This window comes from Microplitis mediator, chromosome 5, assembly GCF_029852145.1.
Source record: "Microplitis mediator isolate UGA2020A chromosome 5, iyMicMedi2.1, whole genome shotgun sequence".
Taxonomy (NCBI): Eukaryota; Metazoa; Arthropoda; class Insecta; order Hymenoptera; family Braconidae; genus Microplitis; species Microplitis mediator.
Window position 1 is genome coordinate 27024922 of NC_079973.1, and position 20475 is coordinate 27045396.

Here is a 20475-nt window from a genome sequence, read left to right on the forward strand (position 1 = left end):
AATTATTGTACGGATTAATTGAGTACTTACTTGGTGTAATGACACTTCTGTAAGGAGTACTAGTTTTTCTTGTTGACAATTTGAATGAACTCTCATTGTCACTGAGACTATCTGGTGTACCAGCACTCAAAGATGATCTTGACGCGCGATGCGAATGGCCCATCGGTACACTTCTGACACTGCGTTCTCTGACCTGAATTTGAAAAAAATTAATTAATTAATTAATAACTAAGTACTCAACTCATTGCGCAATTCAGTAGGTATAAAAATCAAGCGTAATTACAAAACAAATAGGATTTTTTATTACAATTAAAGTGTATGTGTTTGTGATGGCATTTATAATAAATTTAAATTCATAAAGATTTTATATTTTTCTGTATCAATAATAAATTTAATTATAAATAATCTTTATAAATTTAAATATTTTTGCTGTTCAGTAAATAAAATAATTGGGAATAAAAAATCGTGTACGTACCAACAGCTCCTACGAATGGATTAAGTGCTAATGATTAAATTTAATTATGGCAATTAATTTATCTTATTTTTTTTTTAATAAATAAATAAATTATTGTACCATAATTAAATTTAGATAAATAATTCTACGAAAGCATGCTAACTTACCAAAAGGAGTTGGGAAAGATACAGTAGCTTATGGTGATTTGAAGTATCTCCAATCAACGCCACTATGTGAGCATTAATTAATATTCATATTTATATATATTACAGATATAGATATAAAAGTTATGCGCATTCGTCTATCAAAAACAAGATTTTATAAAATTGATAAGACTTTAGAAATTTTATTTACAATAAATTCAAAAAATATTTCGGATTTTAAATTTAAATTCAAATGATCTAGCAGGGAATGAAAAGTTTCGAGGCAATTAAAAAAATGGAAATAAATAAAATGATATAAAAAATAAATATAAGAAATTACTTAGTAAAAATTAGACTAAATTACTTAGTAAAAAAAAAAAAAATTGATAAGTGATTTGTAAATAATTAAATGGCGGATGAGTTACTGAGCGTTGGGTTCCACACAAGGAAAAATACTCACACAATGCACTAAAAATACGATGCATCTTAGCGACTAACTTACTAACTTATTATTATTAATTAATAATTAGGTAATTATGCAGGCAAAGTAAAAGATTTACATGTTTGTAAATATAAGTATATATAAAATGACATGGCAATGTCCAACTCATATAAATATCAACAGAATCAATCAAGAGAATGATATTATTTACCCAGTGGTAAGAGGGGGCGTGCATGTGAAGAGGGTACGAGCACGGAAGATCCTCCTTTTGTCTCAAACTCTCAAATATTGGCATCAGCTGGTTCATAAACTCCTCCGCTACACCACAAATCAAATTAATCATACTAGTGTTTTTTAAAATCGAAAAATTAATTTTTTTGCAAAGTATGCAAGAGTCCTCGAGCATCTTTGAAAATAACTCTTTTAAAAATAATAATAATAGTAACAATAATTATAAATTCCTTTGCAATAATTTCGAGGTAATTTTTTAAAACGATCCCTGAATTTTTATCAAAACGACAGCGGTCGCGGTAAATCGAGGGGGTTGGAATTATAAAAATAAATAAAAATCACACCTCCTGAGGTTTATAAAAAAATTGAATGAGGAAATCTGCCCAAGTAATAAATAAAAAACCTTGTCCCTTGTCCAAGTAGCTTGTCCGCATTTTTTTCCTTTCTTACCAATCCCACTAATCCATTCATAAGAGAGTAAATCTACTTAATGTACTTAAGATGATGATGAAAATTATTTAAATAATTCAAATAAATAACTTTAAGAACATGCGCATGCAATATAAAATATAAATAAAATAATAAATAATCATTACCATTCGCAGTACTTACATTGAGTGTTGCAATTGAAAGCGAACGTACGCTTATTTTGCAGGTGGATGTGCTTATAATTATGTGCAATAGATGTGATGCAAATGAAATAAATATAGAATGTATACCGAGCAAAAAAAAGTCAAGTTATTTTATTATAAGTATTTTTTTGCTCAGTGCACACGTAATTTATCGTTAACCAAGCGCTTGATTATTTAAATTTATTGGCTATTCGATGCACTTGATAGACGATAGTTATAGTTTGTAGTTGGTAACAGTTGATAATATTTAAATGAAGAGTGGTGGTGTAAGAGTGTAATAAAATAAATAAATAAAGATTTGAATAGTATTGCATTGCATGGTGAGTGGATGATGTTTTTTACCTTTGTAATTGGACCAGCAGAAGACATTGGGGTGCGTTGGAGTGTCGAAGTCGGACTTGGTTTTGATCTGAATGCCGTCATCGTCTGGCTGACCCCGTCCGCCAAAATAAATTGTTCCCGCAGCTCAATGTTCGTTCTTCCCTTGGCTACAGTGTGTGCGTGCAGTTAGTTAAGAAGACGCAAAAGAATACCGAGGATAAGATAAAAGTGCATTTGTAATAGTAGTAGTAGAAGTAGAAGTAGAAGTTGAAGTTGAAGTAGAAGTAGAAGTAATAGATTTAGGTAGTAAATAGAACGAGAAAGAACAGATTTTTTTACAGGGATTACAGAAATGCAGACATAATTTTTGTAAATTTTTTGCGGTTTTTTTAAAATAAGTAAAACCATGCGAGAAATAGATAAATTAAAATTTTAGTATATTTTAAATTTATTTAAAAGAAAATGTGTGTAATGTTTGTTTTGAGTGTAAAAGAAAAGAAAAAAAGAATAAAAAATAACGTAATTAGAATTGTTTAAATAAAATAGCGTATAATAAAAAATAATATAAAACACACCAGTATTTTTTTATAAAATAATTATTATATATTACACTTATAAGTCTAGTTTCTAAAGTAACTTGATCCTGAATTATTTATTTAATATTTTAATTAAAAAAAAAAAGTAATAATAAGTATAATTCAAAATCAAGTTTTAAAATAAAGTCTATAATTAACTTAACACATTTAAATATAAAATCCACGTAACTCCAACACCATGCTTAGAATAATAACGAAAATAGATTGAAAGACTAAATAATAAACCACTTAACCAAAATAAAGTAATTTAATTCTATAGTAATAATCAAAATTAACTAAAGCTTCAGCTCAACAAAAAACCTTACGATTAATAAATTTAATGATACTTTTTTTTTTTTACCAGAAAACACTTAAAGTAAAAATCACTGATGAGAAAAATAAACAAATGAGAAAATGTTGCATGCGACAGATGAATTATTTAAATCTTAGATCTACACTCCGTCTTCATGTAATTAAAGCAGATAATTAAAAAAGTATAAAATAATAATTTAAAAAAAACAACATATATCACTAGAAGATAGAGTTTAGATGAGAGATTTAAAAAAATGATCGTGCAATGGGTCTCACCGAGTGGACACCAACCCTCGTGCTGTTCCGGCTTGTTAGGATCCGGTATTGGCATTAGAAAAACTTGGGAATTATGGAAAATGTTTAGTCTTTTTTAGTACATCAAGGGTCCATGCAGTTATTAAATCATTATTTTATCATGAGGGAAACCAAAGTTTAAATGCCGATCGGAATCACCTAGACCACATTAATTATTAAAATTTTTGTAGTACCGTTAGATCGAGTAAACCGAAATATTTGATAGGTGTAAATGAGGAAATAAATAAAAAAGTATCTAGTGACTACGTATTAAGCAAAGCAAACCAACGGGCACTCATATCTCTTGTCACCACTCGTATGCTTTATATTTATTTGTGAGACGGATTCATTCGTTTATTAATAATAATTATTTATTTGTTACCTCAGGAGCTGAGATCATCCACACAAACCCGATGGGATTTTTAGTTATTTTATTAATTTATTAAATAGTCTCGTGCATTAACGATTTTAAATATTAGTCAATTATTTACTTTAACAAATAAATAAACCGGTTTAGTTAGATCAGGGTAATTGTTACGAAACGTTGCTGTTAGCAAGTGGATTATGATTACTGACGATTATGAATAATGTTTTTAAAAAATTAATAAAACTAAACGATAAATAATATATATATTAGGGTGGCGCAAAAAAACCGACAATTTTTTTTTTTTCAATCTCGCATGAAAATTTGTTGGTTTACGATGTTTTAAGAAGCCTCTCCACAAATCAGCTCGATAAAAAATTTTTAAGAGGTCGCTCACGAATTTTTAAAATATCGAAAATGATCGGAATTCGGATTTTTATTTAAAAAATTTTTTTTTTCTCGTGGCAGCAATAGTTTATATTTGTAAAATCATGACTATGCTGAAAATTTCAGCCCAAAATATAAATATTTAAACGGCGCTCAAGAATTTCGAATATTAACTGATAATATGTAATTAATAGTTTGAATTAGTTTTTATAACTCAATTGTTGTCATTTCACTTAAATATAACTTTTGCATACCCAAAAATATACAGAACAGTCTTAAACAATAAAATTCGGTCAGTTTTGAATAAGCGAAAAAACCTACAAATTGAATTAAAAAATAAAAAAGTATGTAAATAACTTATTATTTCTATTTCTCGGGTTATATTTCCATTCATTGTCATGCAAATTGATGGTGAAAAAATCGAGAAGCTTTATTATTAATATTTAAGGGTCGCTCAAAAACGTCCAAGAGACTGCGCTCGGAAACATTCAAAATTCTTGAGCGCCGTTTAAATATTTAAATTTTGGGCTGAAATTTTCAGCATAGTCATGATTTTACAAATATAAACTATCGCTGCCACGAGAAAAAAAAAATTTTTTTAATAAAAATCCTACTTTCGATCATTTTCGATATTTTCAAAATTCGTGAGCGACCTCTTAAAAATTTTTTATCGAGCTGATTTGTGGAGAGGCTCCTTAAAACATCGTAAACCAACAAATGTTCATGCGAGATTGAAAAAAAAAAAATAGTCGGTTTTTTTGCGCCACCCTAATATATATAATAAAAATTAAATATTAACAACAGAATTTAAATAAAATATAAATTTAAAATGAAACTAATCTGCCTCTGGGGGGAGTCCTGACTCAAATTTTATCTAATCTGACGTATTAGTTGTAAATATTTTATATTTTATGGAATTATTGAATCATTATTAATATTTTTATCCTTTTAATTTATAGTATTTTATATATGTATATTTATTTATGATGAAAAGTAACTTACCGCGACATGGATCGTTCTTCAATAAGAACTCGTCTAAGGCCACCCACCCACCGCCGACTCGCACCATCACCGTCGATCTCAAGATTCGAACGAGACGTAATTTTTGACTGTCACCAAACTAAATAATTCAAATATATATTTTTTATTAAATAATTGTGATATTTATTGATACGGAATATTATCAAGAGGAAGTGGAGTGATAAATTTACCCTGTATTTTCCTTCGCCGACTTGGAAGACGCGGAACTTCTGCCTGCATGTGCACAGCATCACCAGCCGCTTAACTTCATCGTGAATTTTGTCGGTATCATGATAAGTTCGTCTCTCTTCCCAATCTGGTCTTAAAGCGGCAATAAATTCTTTCCAGTCAATAAGACCTTCACCGTGACGATCAAACAAGTCAGCGACGGCATTCATTTCTAAACGGGACGTATCGAATTCTGGAAAAATTAATTAGTAATTAATGAGTATCGAGTATTAAGTAATAAATATTTAATTATAACTAGAATACTAACTGGTATTCATGATGCCGTTGATAAAATCTTCTCTCGGAATAAGGCCATCATTATTTTTATCCATTTTTCTAAACAGATCCGTCAGTCGTGATTTCTTGTGATTCATGAACTTCAAGAATCTCTTACGCCAGTCTTCCCAACTGAAGTTCCTTACACGGTCAAGCTCGTCGATGTAATTAAGCTTATCTTGAAGACGTCGCTGACGTTCCCATGCCATCATCCAGACATTACGCCAGCGGTCCCAAAGAAGTTTAACACGAGGATTACGGAACTCGGGCTCGGCTCCTTTGCTACTCTCATTGAAATAAATATTTTTAGTAAAAATATTGTCAATTGTTAAATTATTATCTCTGGTTTAATTTTTTTATCAAGATCAAGACAGTTTTATCACATCATTCTTCATTCTCTATTATTTTATTCACAACTCATTTTAATCACATCCTTCATTCTCTAACATAAATAATTAAATTCGTACTCCACAATCCAACCACCATTCAATTTTTTTGTCAGTCATTACACGCAAACGTTTGTTTTTGTACAGGAGATTAAGGAGTTTTTAAGAAATGTAAGTAACGAACCTTCCTTTGGGTGGGAATCGCGGGCCAATATGCGGCAACGAAGGATCTGGTGTCCTCTCACGACCTGGACTGGCTCGGCTAAACAAGAACATGCGTAAAATCACTCATAACACTCTACTTAACTAAATATTTTTAGATCTTCTTTTTTGCTTCGCGATTTTTAAAATTTTCAAGTAATAATTATAATATAAATATATAATTTAGTTCCATGTATGTATTGAAGTAGTAAAGAGACAAATAGCGGGACAGCTAAAAAAATTTTTGAATTCCAGTAAATAATTGAGTTTCAAAATAGTGACAGGCAGATTTTAAAATCATTTTTACATGGATTTGAATTTAAATAATAAAAAAAAATAATAAATAAATAATTATTGTCCCGCTATTGGTTTCTTGTATATAAATATATGATTTAATTGTATTGTGTATTTGTATTAAAGTAGTAAATCTTAAAAATAATTGATAATCTGTAAATTCAAATAAATAGTGTTATATATAATTATTTACAACAATAAATAAAAGAATTTTATAATAAAATGTTTAAAATAAATTAGTGATGCAAAACACAAAAAACAGAGGCAGAGACAAAGACAAAAACAAAAACAATGTGGGTGAAATAATTTTTGTGGCAGTAAGTGTGTAAATTTTTGTACAGTGTGCAGTGATGTGGGTGAATGAAAAATAATAATAATTGTGCAGCAAGCGTACCTTCCTCGGCGAGATTGCAACAGGTCTCGACTGCCTTTGAAGCTAAACAATTTAAAAGCAACGTAATTTTTAAAACAACACGACAAAACATTTAATTGATAATAATAAATAACTTTTTTTTTCTACGATTTGATTGAAGTGGATGACTAAAAAATTTAGAATTTAATAAACTAGTGGACAGTGATGATGAATAAAACAATAAATGGCAAGCAAACAAACCTCTGCTTACGAAGTGGCTGCTCATCTTGATCACTCTCTTGATAGAGGTCCTTACTGATGATTTATCAGTGCGCCATGCAACAATACACACGTGAATTGCGAAATAGTGATGGATAATTTACAAAGTGAATTTTCAAGCGACATAAAAAAATACAAACGACAAGAAAACATAAAAAATTTATACACAAATAAAATAAAACGTGTGCAATATTTACATTAATTAAGTACGAAGAACTAGAGAATTTTATTTAAAAGCATGCATACTTACACAGAACCGGGTAATCTAGATTTCGACATTTTCCGATTGTCCTTGATGGATTTTATTTGACGGGCTTTACAAACACTGTCAACTTCAACCTGTCTGCGACTAGTATTTTCCATGAATTCACGGTGATCAACGATCAGCATCTCCAAGGTAGGACGGTCGTCTGGTAGAGGTTCTGCTTCCAAAGTTACCAGTGTGTTTGTGAGTCCCTCTAACCATGACAGCAATTCTTCCAGGAGATTATCAAGATCCTGTAATACAAAAAAAATATTAATATTAAAAAAAAAAAATTTACCTGGTTGTCAAACTGAGAAAAAATAATGATGAAATTACCTGAAGTCCTTGCATATGATTTTCGAGCCGTTGGTTTCTTTGGTGAGCCCAAGTTGCGACTTCTTCCCACCTGGATTGGATGATTGTAATCCAGTGCTTGATGACGGCAGCTCCATCAGGATGAGATTTGCCAAGAATTATGTGGGCAAGCTCAAGTGTATGATCCTTTTCACTTTCTTTTTGATGCAATTCACGCAAGAACTTGTCGTGTTCCATAAGTTGGTTTCTGCTCTCTTGTTCGTCTTCCGGTAGCTGACCAGCGAATCTCAATTTCATTTCAGCCTCGCTCAGCCATTCAAGAAGAACATGAACGGCTTTGTGGAGCCTCTCAGCGTCTCTGAGTGCTTCATCAAGTCGCTTGGATTTATTGTCAGTCAAACGTGTCACAGTATTCCAAAGGGATTTAACTTCAGAAAGCTGCGATCGTATTGTTGAGGCGTCTTCTACTGTAGCCTTGGATTCAAGCTCACGGCCGGTGTTGATAACAGATTCCATTTGCGAAGCTCGTAGCTCCAGGTCTCTTTCAAATGACCTGTGTTGCTCAACGAGGTTGGTAACAGTATCCAGATCTCCATGGAGAGGTCCAGTGTTGGACAGTTGTTTCTCAGTTTTCTGTAGCCAATCAAGCAGAGCTTGGATAGCATCTTTGAATTGTCCAGAGAACAGCAAAGCCTCTTCCAATTTTCGTTGTCTGTCAACACTCTTTCCGCAAACTGTTGTCCACTTACTCTTCAGTTCATTCAACAGTTCTCTCAAAGCTGGTTCATCGGTCTTGGGTGCTTTGTCCTTCAGAGTTTTACCATTCTTCATTGTCGTATCATAAGTTCCCTGTTTCGCGCCCAGAGCTTTTTGTATCTCGCGATGTTTGTTCAAACGGGACTTGATCTTCTCTGGATCGTTACCACCAACTCCCTCGGACGCCATCTCATCCAGAGTTTTTTCAGCGTCATCTAGCCAGTTCATCAAGTGGGACCAGGCGTCATGGAACTCTCTGGCTTCTTTGTAGCCATGGTCCAAAGCACGTGTTCTCTCCGCTGATTTTGAAACAACACGTTCCCATCTGTGCTGAACACTGACCAGTAGATTTTTTATAAGAATGACATCTTGCTTCTGTGAAAAGTACTTCAACTGAGTTCCCTTCTTATCCAAATTCAACATAGTCTCGCGATGTACGCCAACGTCCTTCTGGAATGCTTTGTGATCTTCAATCTGTCCAAGTATCGTCTCCATAACCCGCGATACGGGTTTCAAATTGGTCAGCACCTTCTCGGCATTGGTCAACCAGTCGACAAATGCCTGAAGCGCGTCATGGAATTCAGTTGCTTCACGCAACGCTATTTCAAGTTTTATTTTCTTATCACTAGCCCGCGCTGTGACACTGTCCCATCTTTGTTTCAAATTTCGTAGATTGTGATTGAGTGTACCGGCACTGGAAGCGCCAGCACGTTTCAAATACTCTTGACCTTGCTGTAAAACGGTCTCGACTTTGGGACGGTTCATTTCAAGCTCGTTGTAGACTTCCATAAAGCGTTCCAGTTGTTCAGACGCTGTCTCAGGTAGACCACCGACCGGTCTAGAAGCAACAATCATATTATCCACGTCACCCAGCCAAGACAGTAGATCTTGAATCTCGGCAGTAAATGACTGAGCTTCTCGGAGCGCATCCTCGAGCTCTCGCTGTCGGTCAGCAGCGCGCTGAAGTAAATCACGCCAACGGCGATTAAGCGTACCAAGTTTTTCAGCAGTCGTCGAAGCCTCTGCAGTACCTTTGCCGTCTTCAATTAGCTGTCGTCCGGCGTCATTGAGTGTGTCTACGCTCGTTTGATGAGCTTGTATATCATTTACAAGAACTTTAAGTTTAGCCAGTTCGACTTCTATCACTTGAGGATCTCCAGCGACGGGTTTCAAGTCATCCAGAGTTCTGTCTGTTTTGTCAATCCAAACTAGCAGCTCGTCAAGGGCATGTTGGAATTGTCCAAGGCGTAGAAGTGCATTCTCCAAAAGTCTTTGTCGCTCGACAACTCCTCTCAGAAGAGCATCCCATCGACGATTTACTGCACCAAGCGGTTCCTTAATCGCCGCTGCCTGTTCTGATGATGTTCTCTCCGTCAATTCCGCCGCTTGCCTAAAGAAAACGAACAATATATTAAAAATTTGTTTACAATGTACCATTAACTTAAAACATCCATCAAGTTCAGTATCATAAATCACTGCTGAATAAATTCAACCAACAAAGCTTAGAAAAATCTGCCTTGCTGCATACATTTAATTTAAATAAATAAAAAAAATATATTTTAGCGCATTGGAGATCGTTATTCTCCGTCATTGGACATAGCGGCTAGAAAATATTTCTCCAAGCTGTAATTATTCGCGTAGTATTTTTTAATTAATCTTTTACATGCTGCTTCAGACAAATCTGAAATATTTTCGCAACATCACAACTCACAATGTTAATGACAAATCAGTTTTTTATTTTTTTTATTGGAATTTTTTAAAATTATTTGTACTGATAATAATAAAATAAAGTAACTAAGCCATGCTATTAAATTTAATAACTAATGCGACAACTAGAGAAGTTGACTTGCCTTGTCAGACTCCTATGTTCCGGATCAGAAACAAAGAAAGTTTTTTATTAAAATATGTATGGTAATAAACGTTTTATGAAAAAGTCTATAAAAATATACGCGATGATATATTTAAATAAATATTATAATTTAAAAAAATAACAACGTACCGATTGAGTGCTTCGACTTTCACCATATGAGGATCAACTTCAGCTTTGAAGGTGGCAAGTTGTTTGATTTGTCTTTTGACTGAGTCGATGTCGCTGCCCAGTGGTCCCATTTCAGCGAACTTGTCTTCAGCTTCCTGAAGGAAGTCCACCAAGTTGTGCAGTGTCTCGTGGAACTCCATAGCTTTCTCCATGGCGTCGATCAAGTTCTCTTCGCGTCTGGCATACAGAGCGGTGACGTTGTCCCAAGCTTGGTCTAGATCTTCCATGTGCTTGCGCACTTCAGGTTTGTCTGGTTCACCACAGAGACCCATAAGCTCTTGACCAGAAGCGCGGACTTGCTCGACATCGGGTTTCGTTTGATCGATTTCCTGTCTGATCTCTTGCAGAGCGACTTGTTGCTGTTGAATGGCTGCTGGTTGAGCTGCAGGTGGAGCCTGGCCAGAGAGCGCGTCCTGAAGCTCGCGGAGAGTTGACATCACTCCGTTCAATTCTGACCAGAATTTCTCGGCAATCGCAAGAGTTTCATCGAGCGTTTGTCCACGATCTGTAGTTGCTTTCTGTACTTCACCCCATAATTTATTGAGTTTTTCCAATTTACGTTTAATGTCTTTGACAGCTGGGTCCTGGCGATTGCCGGCTTTGTTGATGACATCATCAGCGGCCTTCTTTACAGCAGCGTATGCTTCAGATCTCTGAGCTATGTCGTCAGCCAAGGCTGCGTTTTCTTCCATCTGATCACGTAGACGTGGAGGATGAGCGCTGATAGGCTCAGCACCCTGTACTTGATCAGCAGTTGATGTTAATGCTCGCAACATTCCTTCCAATTTGTCAGAGAACTGGGATGATTCTTGCAGAGCTTGTTCGAGAGTCTGTTGACGAGCACGCAACTCAGCACGCAGTGCAGCGTAACGCGCGTTGTCATTGTCCAGAACATCTTGTACTTTCAAACCTTCTTCATCATTGCAGAGACGCATGAGAGCTTCTCCGGTCTTGTTCAACTTTTCAATCAATGGTTTGTGTTCATTGATACTCTGCATCAATAATTCGTTCTTGTCTTGCTGAGCGGCAATCAAGTCAGGTCGCAATGCCGGCATTGGTAGCATTGATATTTGATGTTCAACTTCTTCTAACCAACCAACTAAACCAGCATGAGTATCACGCAGATGTTCAGCTAGTGGTAGAGCTTGCTCGAGAGCGCCAAGACGGTCTGACGACAAGCCAGACACTATTTCCATTGTCTCGCGTAAGTCTTCCATCTTGTCTCTGATAGTCGCTGTGTCTTCATGATGAGTATTTTCGCGGATAACTTTCTTAGCAGTAGAAATAACATCTCGTACACGACCTTTCTGACTGGAGATGTCATCATTGAGGGCTTTGTGTTCTTTCAATTGAACTCGAATTATTTCTGGTTCGCTGCTTGGTGGTTCAGCTTCACGCAGTTGATTGTCGACTTCTCTGAACCAGTCCAACAAATCATCAATATCTCCAATCACTTCAAGAGATCTCTGTTTGCTGAGTTGAATTCTTTCAGCCTTGCGCTGAATCTGCTCGGCGATTGCATCAAATCGTCTATTGTCTCTTGTCACGAGGCCTTCAATGGTAGCTGCACCCTCTCCCGGTGATATTTGACAGAGTTGAGGACCTACAGTGTTAATTTTCTCCAAGACTGGACGGTATTCAGATATCTCCATTTCCAAACGAATGATTTCTTCTTCCCGGGGCTCAGCTGATTGTAGCGCCGTCTCTGCTCCCTGCATCCAGTCCATAAGACGATTGTGGTTGTCATGGAACTGTTGCACTAATGGCAATGCTTCTTGAGCGTGTTTCAATAAATTAGAACCATGAGTGACTAAATCATTGAAGCGACGCTGCAGAGAATCCAATTTATCTTTAAGCTGAAGAGCTTCATCACTGGAGATGTGTTTCATTAATTCTAAACCGGAATCAGTTGTACTGTCGACCTCTGTCTGACGAGACGATACTTCTTCAGTTAAATCAGCAAGATCTTCCATTTGCTGTAGTAATTTCTCAGTGTGCACTGCCAAGACGCGGTATTTAGAAAGTCTCTTTTCCATACTTTCCATCCAAGCTTGTAGATCTTGATAAGTAAGAACTAAATGACGTAGTCCTTGTCTTGAACGCTGTAATAGACTACCTAATGCCTCAGAACGATCAACGAGACTTGCATATCTGTCTGCAACATCTTGAAGCTTATCTGCCAAAACAGAGGCTTCGTCTTCACCAACGAGGCTCATTAACTGACTAGCCACTTCTGTTAGTTCACTGAAGTACGGTTTCTTTGACAGGATATCATCATGGAGAACATCGTGCTCTGAAACACGTTGTTGGATCTTCTCTTCATCAGTTGGCACCAACTCCATGTCCTTAACTCTCTTCTCGGTCTTGTCCAACCAGATTGCCAGAGGCGTTAGCTTCTCTTGGAACTCTTTGGCAACGGCCATGGCTTGCTCGAGAGCGTCCATGCGCTCAGCAGCGCCTTCAGTCAATGCATCGAACCTTCCAATCAAGTCCTTCAATCGTTTCTCAATGGCCTTACGCTCTTTGGGATCAGCCTCAGCGGCTACCTCCTGGCCCATATTGAATAGCGACGACATTGAGTTCTGACGATCCATCAACATCTTTTTCAAGAATTTCTGCTCTTGAAGTTGGGCCTTGACGACTTTGTAGTCGGACGAAGGTGGCTTTTGATTAGCTACCATTTCTTCGGTGTCGGCTAGCCATTTCTCCAACCCGTCAAGAGCCTCTTGGAATTTGCCAGACTGTAAAAGACCAACGTCAAGTCTGCGGTCACGTTCATTCAATCTGTCTTTAAGGTCATTCCATCTCTCGTGCATTTTATCAAGATCTTTTTCAATTCCACTGGTATTTACATCACGAGCTGCGCTCTGAACTAGTCCTTGACCAACCATATTACACTCATCAACTGCTCGAGCAATCGGCTCAATCTTATGGACCTTGAGGGCACGGAAGTCTTCCTGCTGAGCTTTAATAGAATCAACTTCAGAGCCAACGGCTTTGAATTTCTTTACTTGGTCACTAGCGTCGTTAATGTCATCCATCACGTCCGCGTGGATGCGGTAAAACTCTTGCAATTTATTCAAAACATCTGACAGTTCTTCATCGCGATTACGAGCCCGTTCATCAAGTTTTCCAAGCAGACGTTTAAGAATATCAATTTGGTCTCGCGTTGCCACTACATCAGCAGCGAATCCGCTGTCTACCAAATTCTCACCGGCATTTACTAATTTTGATACCTCATCAGAAGCGCGATTTATTTTACTAATAAGTTTGTTTACTTCCTCAATTTGAATGCGGACTGTCTTGATATCACGGCCAGGTGCTTTCATTGATTCCAATTCATTCTCCAGCTCGCTGAGATCGTACGTGAGCGCTTTAACTTGATCATTGAACTGAGCTACAGCTGTAGCCGCGCTTTGTAAATCATTGCAACGGTCATCGAGCTTTCCTTGAAGGTCATTGAGACGATCAGTGATATTGTCGACTTCATCTTGAAGATGAGTTGCATCAACACCTTGTTCCCGGGCGTTGTTGACTAAATCATTGGCCTGTTGTCTAGCAGATAGCAGTGGTTTTTTAAGTGCCGCTGTTTCTTCTCGTAAGTTCTGAAATTATTTGAAAAAAAAAATTATTTAAATAACAAATTAACAATAAAAATATTGAATTAATTACCTTTATTCTGTCAAGAAGTTTCGCATCTTTAGAAGCACCTCCCAGTGCATCGTGTGATGCCAATTTATCTTCACATCTCTGCAAGCCATGCTTCAAGTCACGTAGATTTTCATTGAAGTCTGTCAGATGACGGGCAGTGTCTTCAAGTGATTGAGTCCGCGCCAATAGCTCGTTGTTCAATTTATCCCATCTTGTTTTCATGGCACTCAATTCATTCTTTACTACGTCCTTGTCAATATCACAAGCGCTGAGGAATGTTTCGCCTAGTGTTTTATTGTTTTCAAATTCACCTGATCGCTTCCATACTTCATTTCTAAATGAGGATAATTCTTTAAGCTGCTTCTCGATATCCTTGCGTTTGAATGATGCGGGTTTCAAACTTTCTAATTTGTCTTCAGCTTGTCTCAACCAGGGCAAGAAAGAGTCTTGCGCGCGATAATATTTCTTGCAATGCTCAGCACACGTTTGTAATTTAGTATGCCTGTCAAGAGTATCTTTTTTCAAGCGATCCCACTGCATTTGCATCTTATCGAGGTCCCGTTGTAGAGTACGATTTTCTGTCTTTGCTGATCGTGAAAGAATGTCACGACCTTTGTTGAGCAGCATTATAACTTCGTGCTCTTTGCCCATCACATTGCGGTAAATAGGCTCGTGATGATCAAGCTGTTGCTGTAAAATTTCACGGTCTGCTGAAACCAAAAGCTTCTCAGACATATTTCCAAGCTCGTCGGCAAGCCATCCGAGTGTTTTGCTGCACGAAGCTTCAAATTGTCTTCCATCACGAAGGTTTCCTTCAATCTCAGCTTTGCGGTGGTCAAGTTTTTTCTGCAAGTTGTTGTACAATTTATTAACCGCAGCTAGTTTTCCTTGGATCTCAGACTTGGAGGCGGGATCACTCAGCACTTCACACAATTGTGCGCCTGCCGCTTCAGCGTCCGCGAGAAGAGGACGTTGTCCCTCCAGCTGACGCTCGAGATGTTCGATCTTGCGAAGTTGTTCCTCTGGATCTTTATCAAGCGGCAAATCATCCAAATTATCTGAGATACCCTGAAGAGCATCGCGAAGACGATTAAGACTTGCATCGAATTCTCTACTGGTGTCAACAGCGTCACCCAGACTCTGAGCACGTTCGTCCAATCGGTTGACTTGATCAGTCCATCTCTGAAGTATGTTGTTCAATTTGTCGCTAATCTTCTGTCCATCTACTGAGTCATTTGGCAAACGGGTGAGTACACTCTCACCAACGTCGACCAAGTGATCGAGCTGAGGTTTCTGCGATCTGAATTCTTCACGAAGTACTTGGACTTGCTGAACTTGGCTAGCAACCATTCGTGGATCCGATGAAATAGGACCTAACGCTCCCAACATTCTTTCTTTGGCGCCCAGCCAAGAGTTCAAACTTTCATAAGTGTCATGGAATTCTTTTATGTCCTCCAAGAATTTAATTCTGTCCTTGCAACGATCGGATATTGATTTCCAGCGGCTAGCAACGTCTTCCAATTCATCATTGAGTCTGTCAGCACCGTCGGCATCCTTCTTGCGTCTTACAATATCTCGTACTTGAGTTTTTGTGCTGTCCAACAGCGATTGTTTTTCATACATTTCTTCGACAACAACTTTAATAAGTTTTGCTGTTTTGTCAGCTTCTTCTTTCGAAAAAGGAATGGATTCTTTTGGCAACTGACGTTCAATCTAAAAATTTAAAAAAAATATAAATAAAATAAATCACTGTCTTCTTCAGAACAAACTAAAATAAAATAATCTATCGATTGATTGCTTACCTTATCTAAGAATTGGGACAATGTCTTCAAGTTCTCCAATAGTTTTCTTAGCTCTTCCTTGACATTGTCTAGCTCAGTTTGACGATCAGTCAACCGGACACCAAGCAGCCCATATCTATTGTTGATTTCAGACAGTTGTTGCTGTACCGGTGACAATTCCTCGAGATGGAAACCGTCTTGGCTGGAGCGACGGCTACTGAATCCGCTGCTACCACCTGGAGATACCGGACTTTGAACGGCATAAGTTTTAGTGGGGGAAGGTGAGCGACCGTCTTGTGACATTCGGCGGACTACAAAAAAAATAGTAATAAAAAAATACAGGTCACTATGCTGTGCACCGATGCAGAGAATAAGCTACTACGTGTAGTGTCAGGTTGTGGTTGTGATAATTAATCATTTTAAGTATAGACAAGGTGTTACTGTGTTTAAATATCGAAAAAAAAATAAAATATACGTACGTGGACTGGTGATGGTATTGCGTTTAGTAGGACTGGTACTTCCGCGACGTCTTGGTGGACTCTCACCGCGTTCTTTCAACAAGCTGTCATAAACAATTCCTAAGTCATTAACTTTATCGACAGTATTGCCATAATCACGGTACTCCTTTTGAATGGGTTTCAATTCTTCAGTTTGTACTTTTAATTTATCAAAATCAACGGCAACTGGTTGCAAACGGGACACACGTGTTTCAGTACGATTCAACCAGTCCAGAACTTGGTCACGCAATTTTTCATAAGCAGAAAGTTGTTCAGCACGTGACTTACTGAGTCGCTGTTTCTCATCAAGAAGATTACCAAGTTCCTTCCATTGCGATTCGATAGCTTTGATTTTATCTCTTATCTGCGCTGCGTCAGTTATGTCTTTTTTCCCAACCAAATTCTTACCATTGGTAATAAGACTCTCGAAATTGTGACGCTGATCCTCGCGTTTACTTGTCAGTTGTGTCATTTTATTTTCATACTCCACGACATCTAGTTTACTTAACTCACGTGACTCCAGTATCTCAATGATCTGGGAATACCAGCTGTCAAATTTGTTTGTTTCAATGGTAAATTCATTGAGTGCCAGGACAACTTCATCTAGGAATTCGCCTCGTCGTACAGATTTATCCATAAGTTTTTCGTAACGACTTGTTACATCTTTGAGTTTACTTTCAATACGTTTGGCAACGCGCGCATTGCTAGAATTTATCAAGAGCTCCTGAGCGCTAGTAGTGATGGCTTCTACACTTGGACGATGACTGTCCAAGTCTGATTGCAGCATACGTTGTTCTCTTTGCTGCTCGTCTAATCGTTCTTTGTGTAAACTAGCAGGACGTTGCATATTTTTGAATTGACTCTCAACATTATTCAGCCATGATACCAAACCATCAAGCGCATCTTGGACTCCTTGGCTCTGCACTAAAGCTGTATCTAATTCTTGGCACTTTTCAGCCAGCGCGTTTGACAGTTGACGATATTTGTCTTCAATAGCAGTAACAGGTTCTTCTAGCTGCTTAGTTTCATTGGGAGTAAGTTGTCCCTCGAGGGATCGTAACAAAGCCTCTAGACTTGACTTGGCATTATCAATAAGCCGTGCATTTACCAAGAATTCATTATTAAGAGCCTTGGCTTTGCTCAGTTGGTCTTCAACTTGTTTAGGTTCCGCAGCAATTGGCTCAGAGATAACACGGTGGACACGCGGTTCTATTTCCTTTAGCCACGATCTCGCTTTCTCCAGGGAATCTTGATAGTCACGCTGTCTACCACCGACTCCAGTCAATCTATCAGAAAGATTAGTAGCGCGAGATAATAAATCTTTGTATTGAGCGGTCACGATTGTAACTTCATTACGCACAGGAGAATCTTGACTGGCAGTTGGTTCTTTGTGTGGCAATCGTTGTGGCAAACTCGTTCTAAATTCATTGAGAACCTGCAGATACTCGCGACTTTCATCGACAAATTTCTGCGCCGCCATTGTGATAAATCTTAGATCCGCTTGATGGGCAATAACATCGCTGATAAAATCACGAGTTGGATCAGTACTTGCTGTCAATTTATTTAAATCAGACAACGATCTTTCTTTATCCTCGAGAATACGTCGCGCTTTGTCCAGCCAACCGGAGAATGAGAAGATTTCATTCTTGAATTTAGAAAGCTCATCGCGAGCGCCATTCAAACGTTTGAGTAATCTCTCAGTACGATCAGCAGCTCTATCGTAACGTGTCTTCAATGACCGTCCGTTCTTTTCTAGTGTTGATACTTCGTCACTTGACAAAACGTCGCTCCCGGTGATCACCACTTGACGAACTTGATCCAGACAAGCGGATACTGGTCTACTGTGGACTTCGATGTCTTCTTTCACTTGCTGAAAATTTCAAACGAATAATTTGTCAATAAATTTTGAAATGGACAAATAACTAGAAAAAATTATAGCAAAATAATGAACATACTCTCATAATATTTATTTGATTCCTCAATTCTTCGATGTCTTCCTTAACGACATCTTGATTCGCCAATTTGTCTTCAATGTCACTGATCCATTGCAGCAGTTTAGTCAACGTTTCATCGCACAACTTGTATTTTTCTTGAACCGCTTGCTATAATTTGTGGGATAATAAATTTCTGTTAATTACTGATCAATTTTAATGAGTGTTAGTAATGAATTCCTTAACAAATCGTCATCTTACCAATGACTTGATGTATTAATTAATAAGATTAAGTAGTAAATAAATAAATAAATAATAATCATCAGCCTATGGCATATTTCATACATGCAAGCACAAACACGCATAAACATAACACACGTAGCTGTCATTATAGTACAGTATTTTTTTCTAGTAGCTTTAATTTATCTGCTAGTTAACTGCATATCGTTACATTTTGTAATTTTTTTATGCAGTTTTATTTTTTTTGCCACAGCTAAAAAATTTAAAAGCAAATAAATTAAAACGCACAATGAGTAGTGTAACTGATAGTAAAATACCGATAGTAAAATAGTTTAATAGATATGAAGACTGTATGTAATGTTTTCCGAAAGATGCTGAAGAAAATAAACAACTTTTTTTTTAAATAGTTAAAAAAAACAGGAATTATAAAACCTGAAAACAATTAAAACACTTAGATATAAAATTATTTTAAAAAATGAATAAACAATTTAAAAATATCACATTCTTGTTAATAACAAAATAAATAAAATTGAAAATTATTTAAAAATTGAATAATATTTTTAAAGTAAACTGTTGTTAAGGACTGCTAATTAAATTTATAAATAAAGTAAACCCAATAATAATTAATTTAAATAATAAATGTAATGAATTAATTTTTAAAATTAATTTTGAAAATATGATAACGTGCAATATATAAATTTTTTTTTATGATTAATGAATCATCTGAAATACTAATTAGGCCTTTTGTTTAAAATTTCTACGTCCAAATAAAGTTGGAATAATTAATTAATTAAATGAACATAAATATAAATTAATAAAATTATTCAATCCTCAACAACTTATCGAACGCTAAGTTACAAAAATTATAACAGACTGATAACGTAAACAACAAAAAAATTACACTGCGAAAAAAACTTATTTTTCTTGAGCTAATTAATTTTTTTTTTAATTTTAAATTATTTAATTAATCTTTTGATTATAAATTTATAATTACTTTTAAATCACAAAAAAAATTTACCCAAGGAAATAAATTTATAGAAAAAGTGAAATTAAAATTAAAATTACAAATAAATTTTTAGATTCTCAAATTTTTCTTCGACATAAAAGTTATAAATTTGCCCAAGAATCTACTCTACCAAAAAGTATTTTTTTTTCTCAGTGTAGAATAAAAACAATACAATACATTTCTAAACATACTAACAATAACAAAATAAAGTTAATAATTAATTGATTAAAGAATAAAATAATACTTAATCTAGATAATGAAAGGCCGAATTAGTGTTGCTGATGCGATAAAAACGATTGGATATTAATGAAGACATACAAGACAAAGCTGTATCGTCGAATTTGTTATGACATAATAATCAATAAATCATGATAAATAATTGATTAATTAATTAAACAAATAAATAACAACAACAATAATAACAATAATAATAATAATATATGTATTGTATAGGCAGGACGATTGTCAATGTACCAATAACCCATAACAGGAGCTCGTATCAAATGGTTAGTGTTGGTCATGGTCAAGTGGATCTGATTTTATTGAGTCTGAGTTGAATCTTAATCACATCTCCAGCTTATTATTATTTTTATGCGAAATGATAAAGCACGTATGTTGTTGTATAATAATAATAAATGTCGTTTGAGTACGAGCACGTGGTAACAATATAAGCAGGCATTTTATATTTTTTTGTAACTGTTTATCAAGTATGATGGTGTCGGGATATCGTAAATGAAACATATGATTTTAAATAATATATAATTTAAATATAAGAGATAATTATCAATTGTTATATATAGTATAGATTTTGATATTGATTGTCGA

General features: G+C 35.9%; 1 protein-coding gene across 31 annotated transcripts in view; it reads right to left on the reverse strand.

Moving 5' to 3' along the window:
* The window catches only part of LOC130667613 (microtubule-actin cross-linking factor 1), a 100158-nt gene that overhangs the window by 3743 nt on the left and 75940 nt on the right, over nt 1-20475 (reverse strand). For 16 of the 31 annotated variants that reach the window (XM_057469296.1, XM_057469300.1, XM_057469311.1 and 13 more), the window contains 16 exons: nt 18429-18575; nt 16456-18343; nt 15998-16287; nt 14217-15908; nt 10506-14149; nt 10357-10368; nt 7772-9896; nt 7442-7689; nt 7174-7227; nt 6955-6996; nt 6250-6327; nt 5672-5961; nt 5367-5596; nt 5158-5275; nt 2245-2390; nt 31-193 (listed from right to left, as the gene is read on the reverse strand). In XM_057469296.1, the coding sequence (XP_057325279.1) occupies nt 31-193; nt 2245-2390; nt 5158-5275; nt 5367-5596; nt 5672-5961; nt 6250-6327; nt 6955-6996; nt 7174-7227; nt 7442-7689; nt 7772-9896; nt 10357-10368; nt 10506-14149; nt 14217-15908; nt 15998-16287; nt 16456-18343; nt 18429-18575 (11167 nt within the window). Of the gene's footprint in view, nt 1-30; nt 194-225; nt 684-1250; nt 1358-2244; nt 2391-2980; nt 3450-5157; nt 5276-5366; nt 5597-5671; nt 5962-6249; nt 6328-6954; nt 6997-7173; nt 7228-7441; nt 7690-7771; nt 9897-10356; nt 10369-10505; nt 14150-14216; nt 15909-15997; nt 16288-16455; nt 18344-18428; nt 18576-20475 lie in introns of those variants that run through there. The other 15 variants (XM_057469322.1, XM_057469321.1, XM_057469320.1 and 12 more) reach the window with 11 other exon arrangements.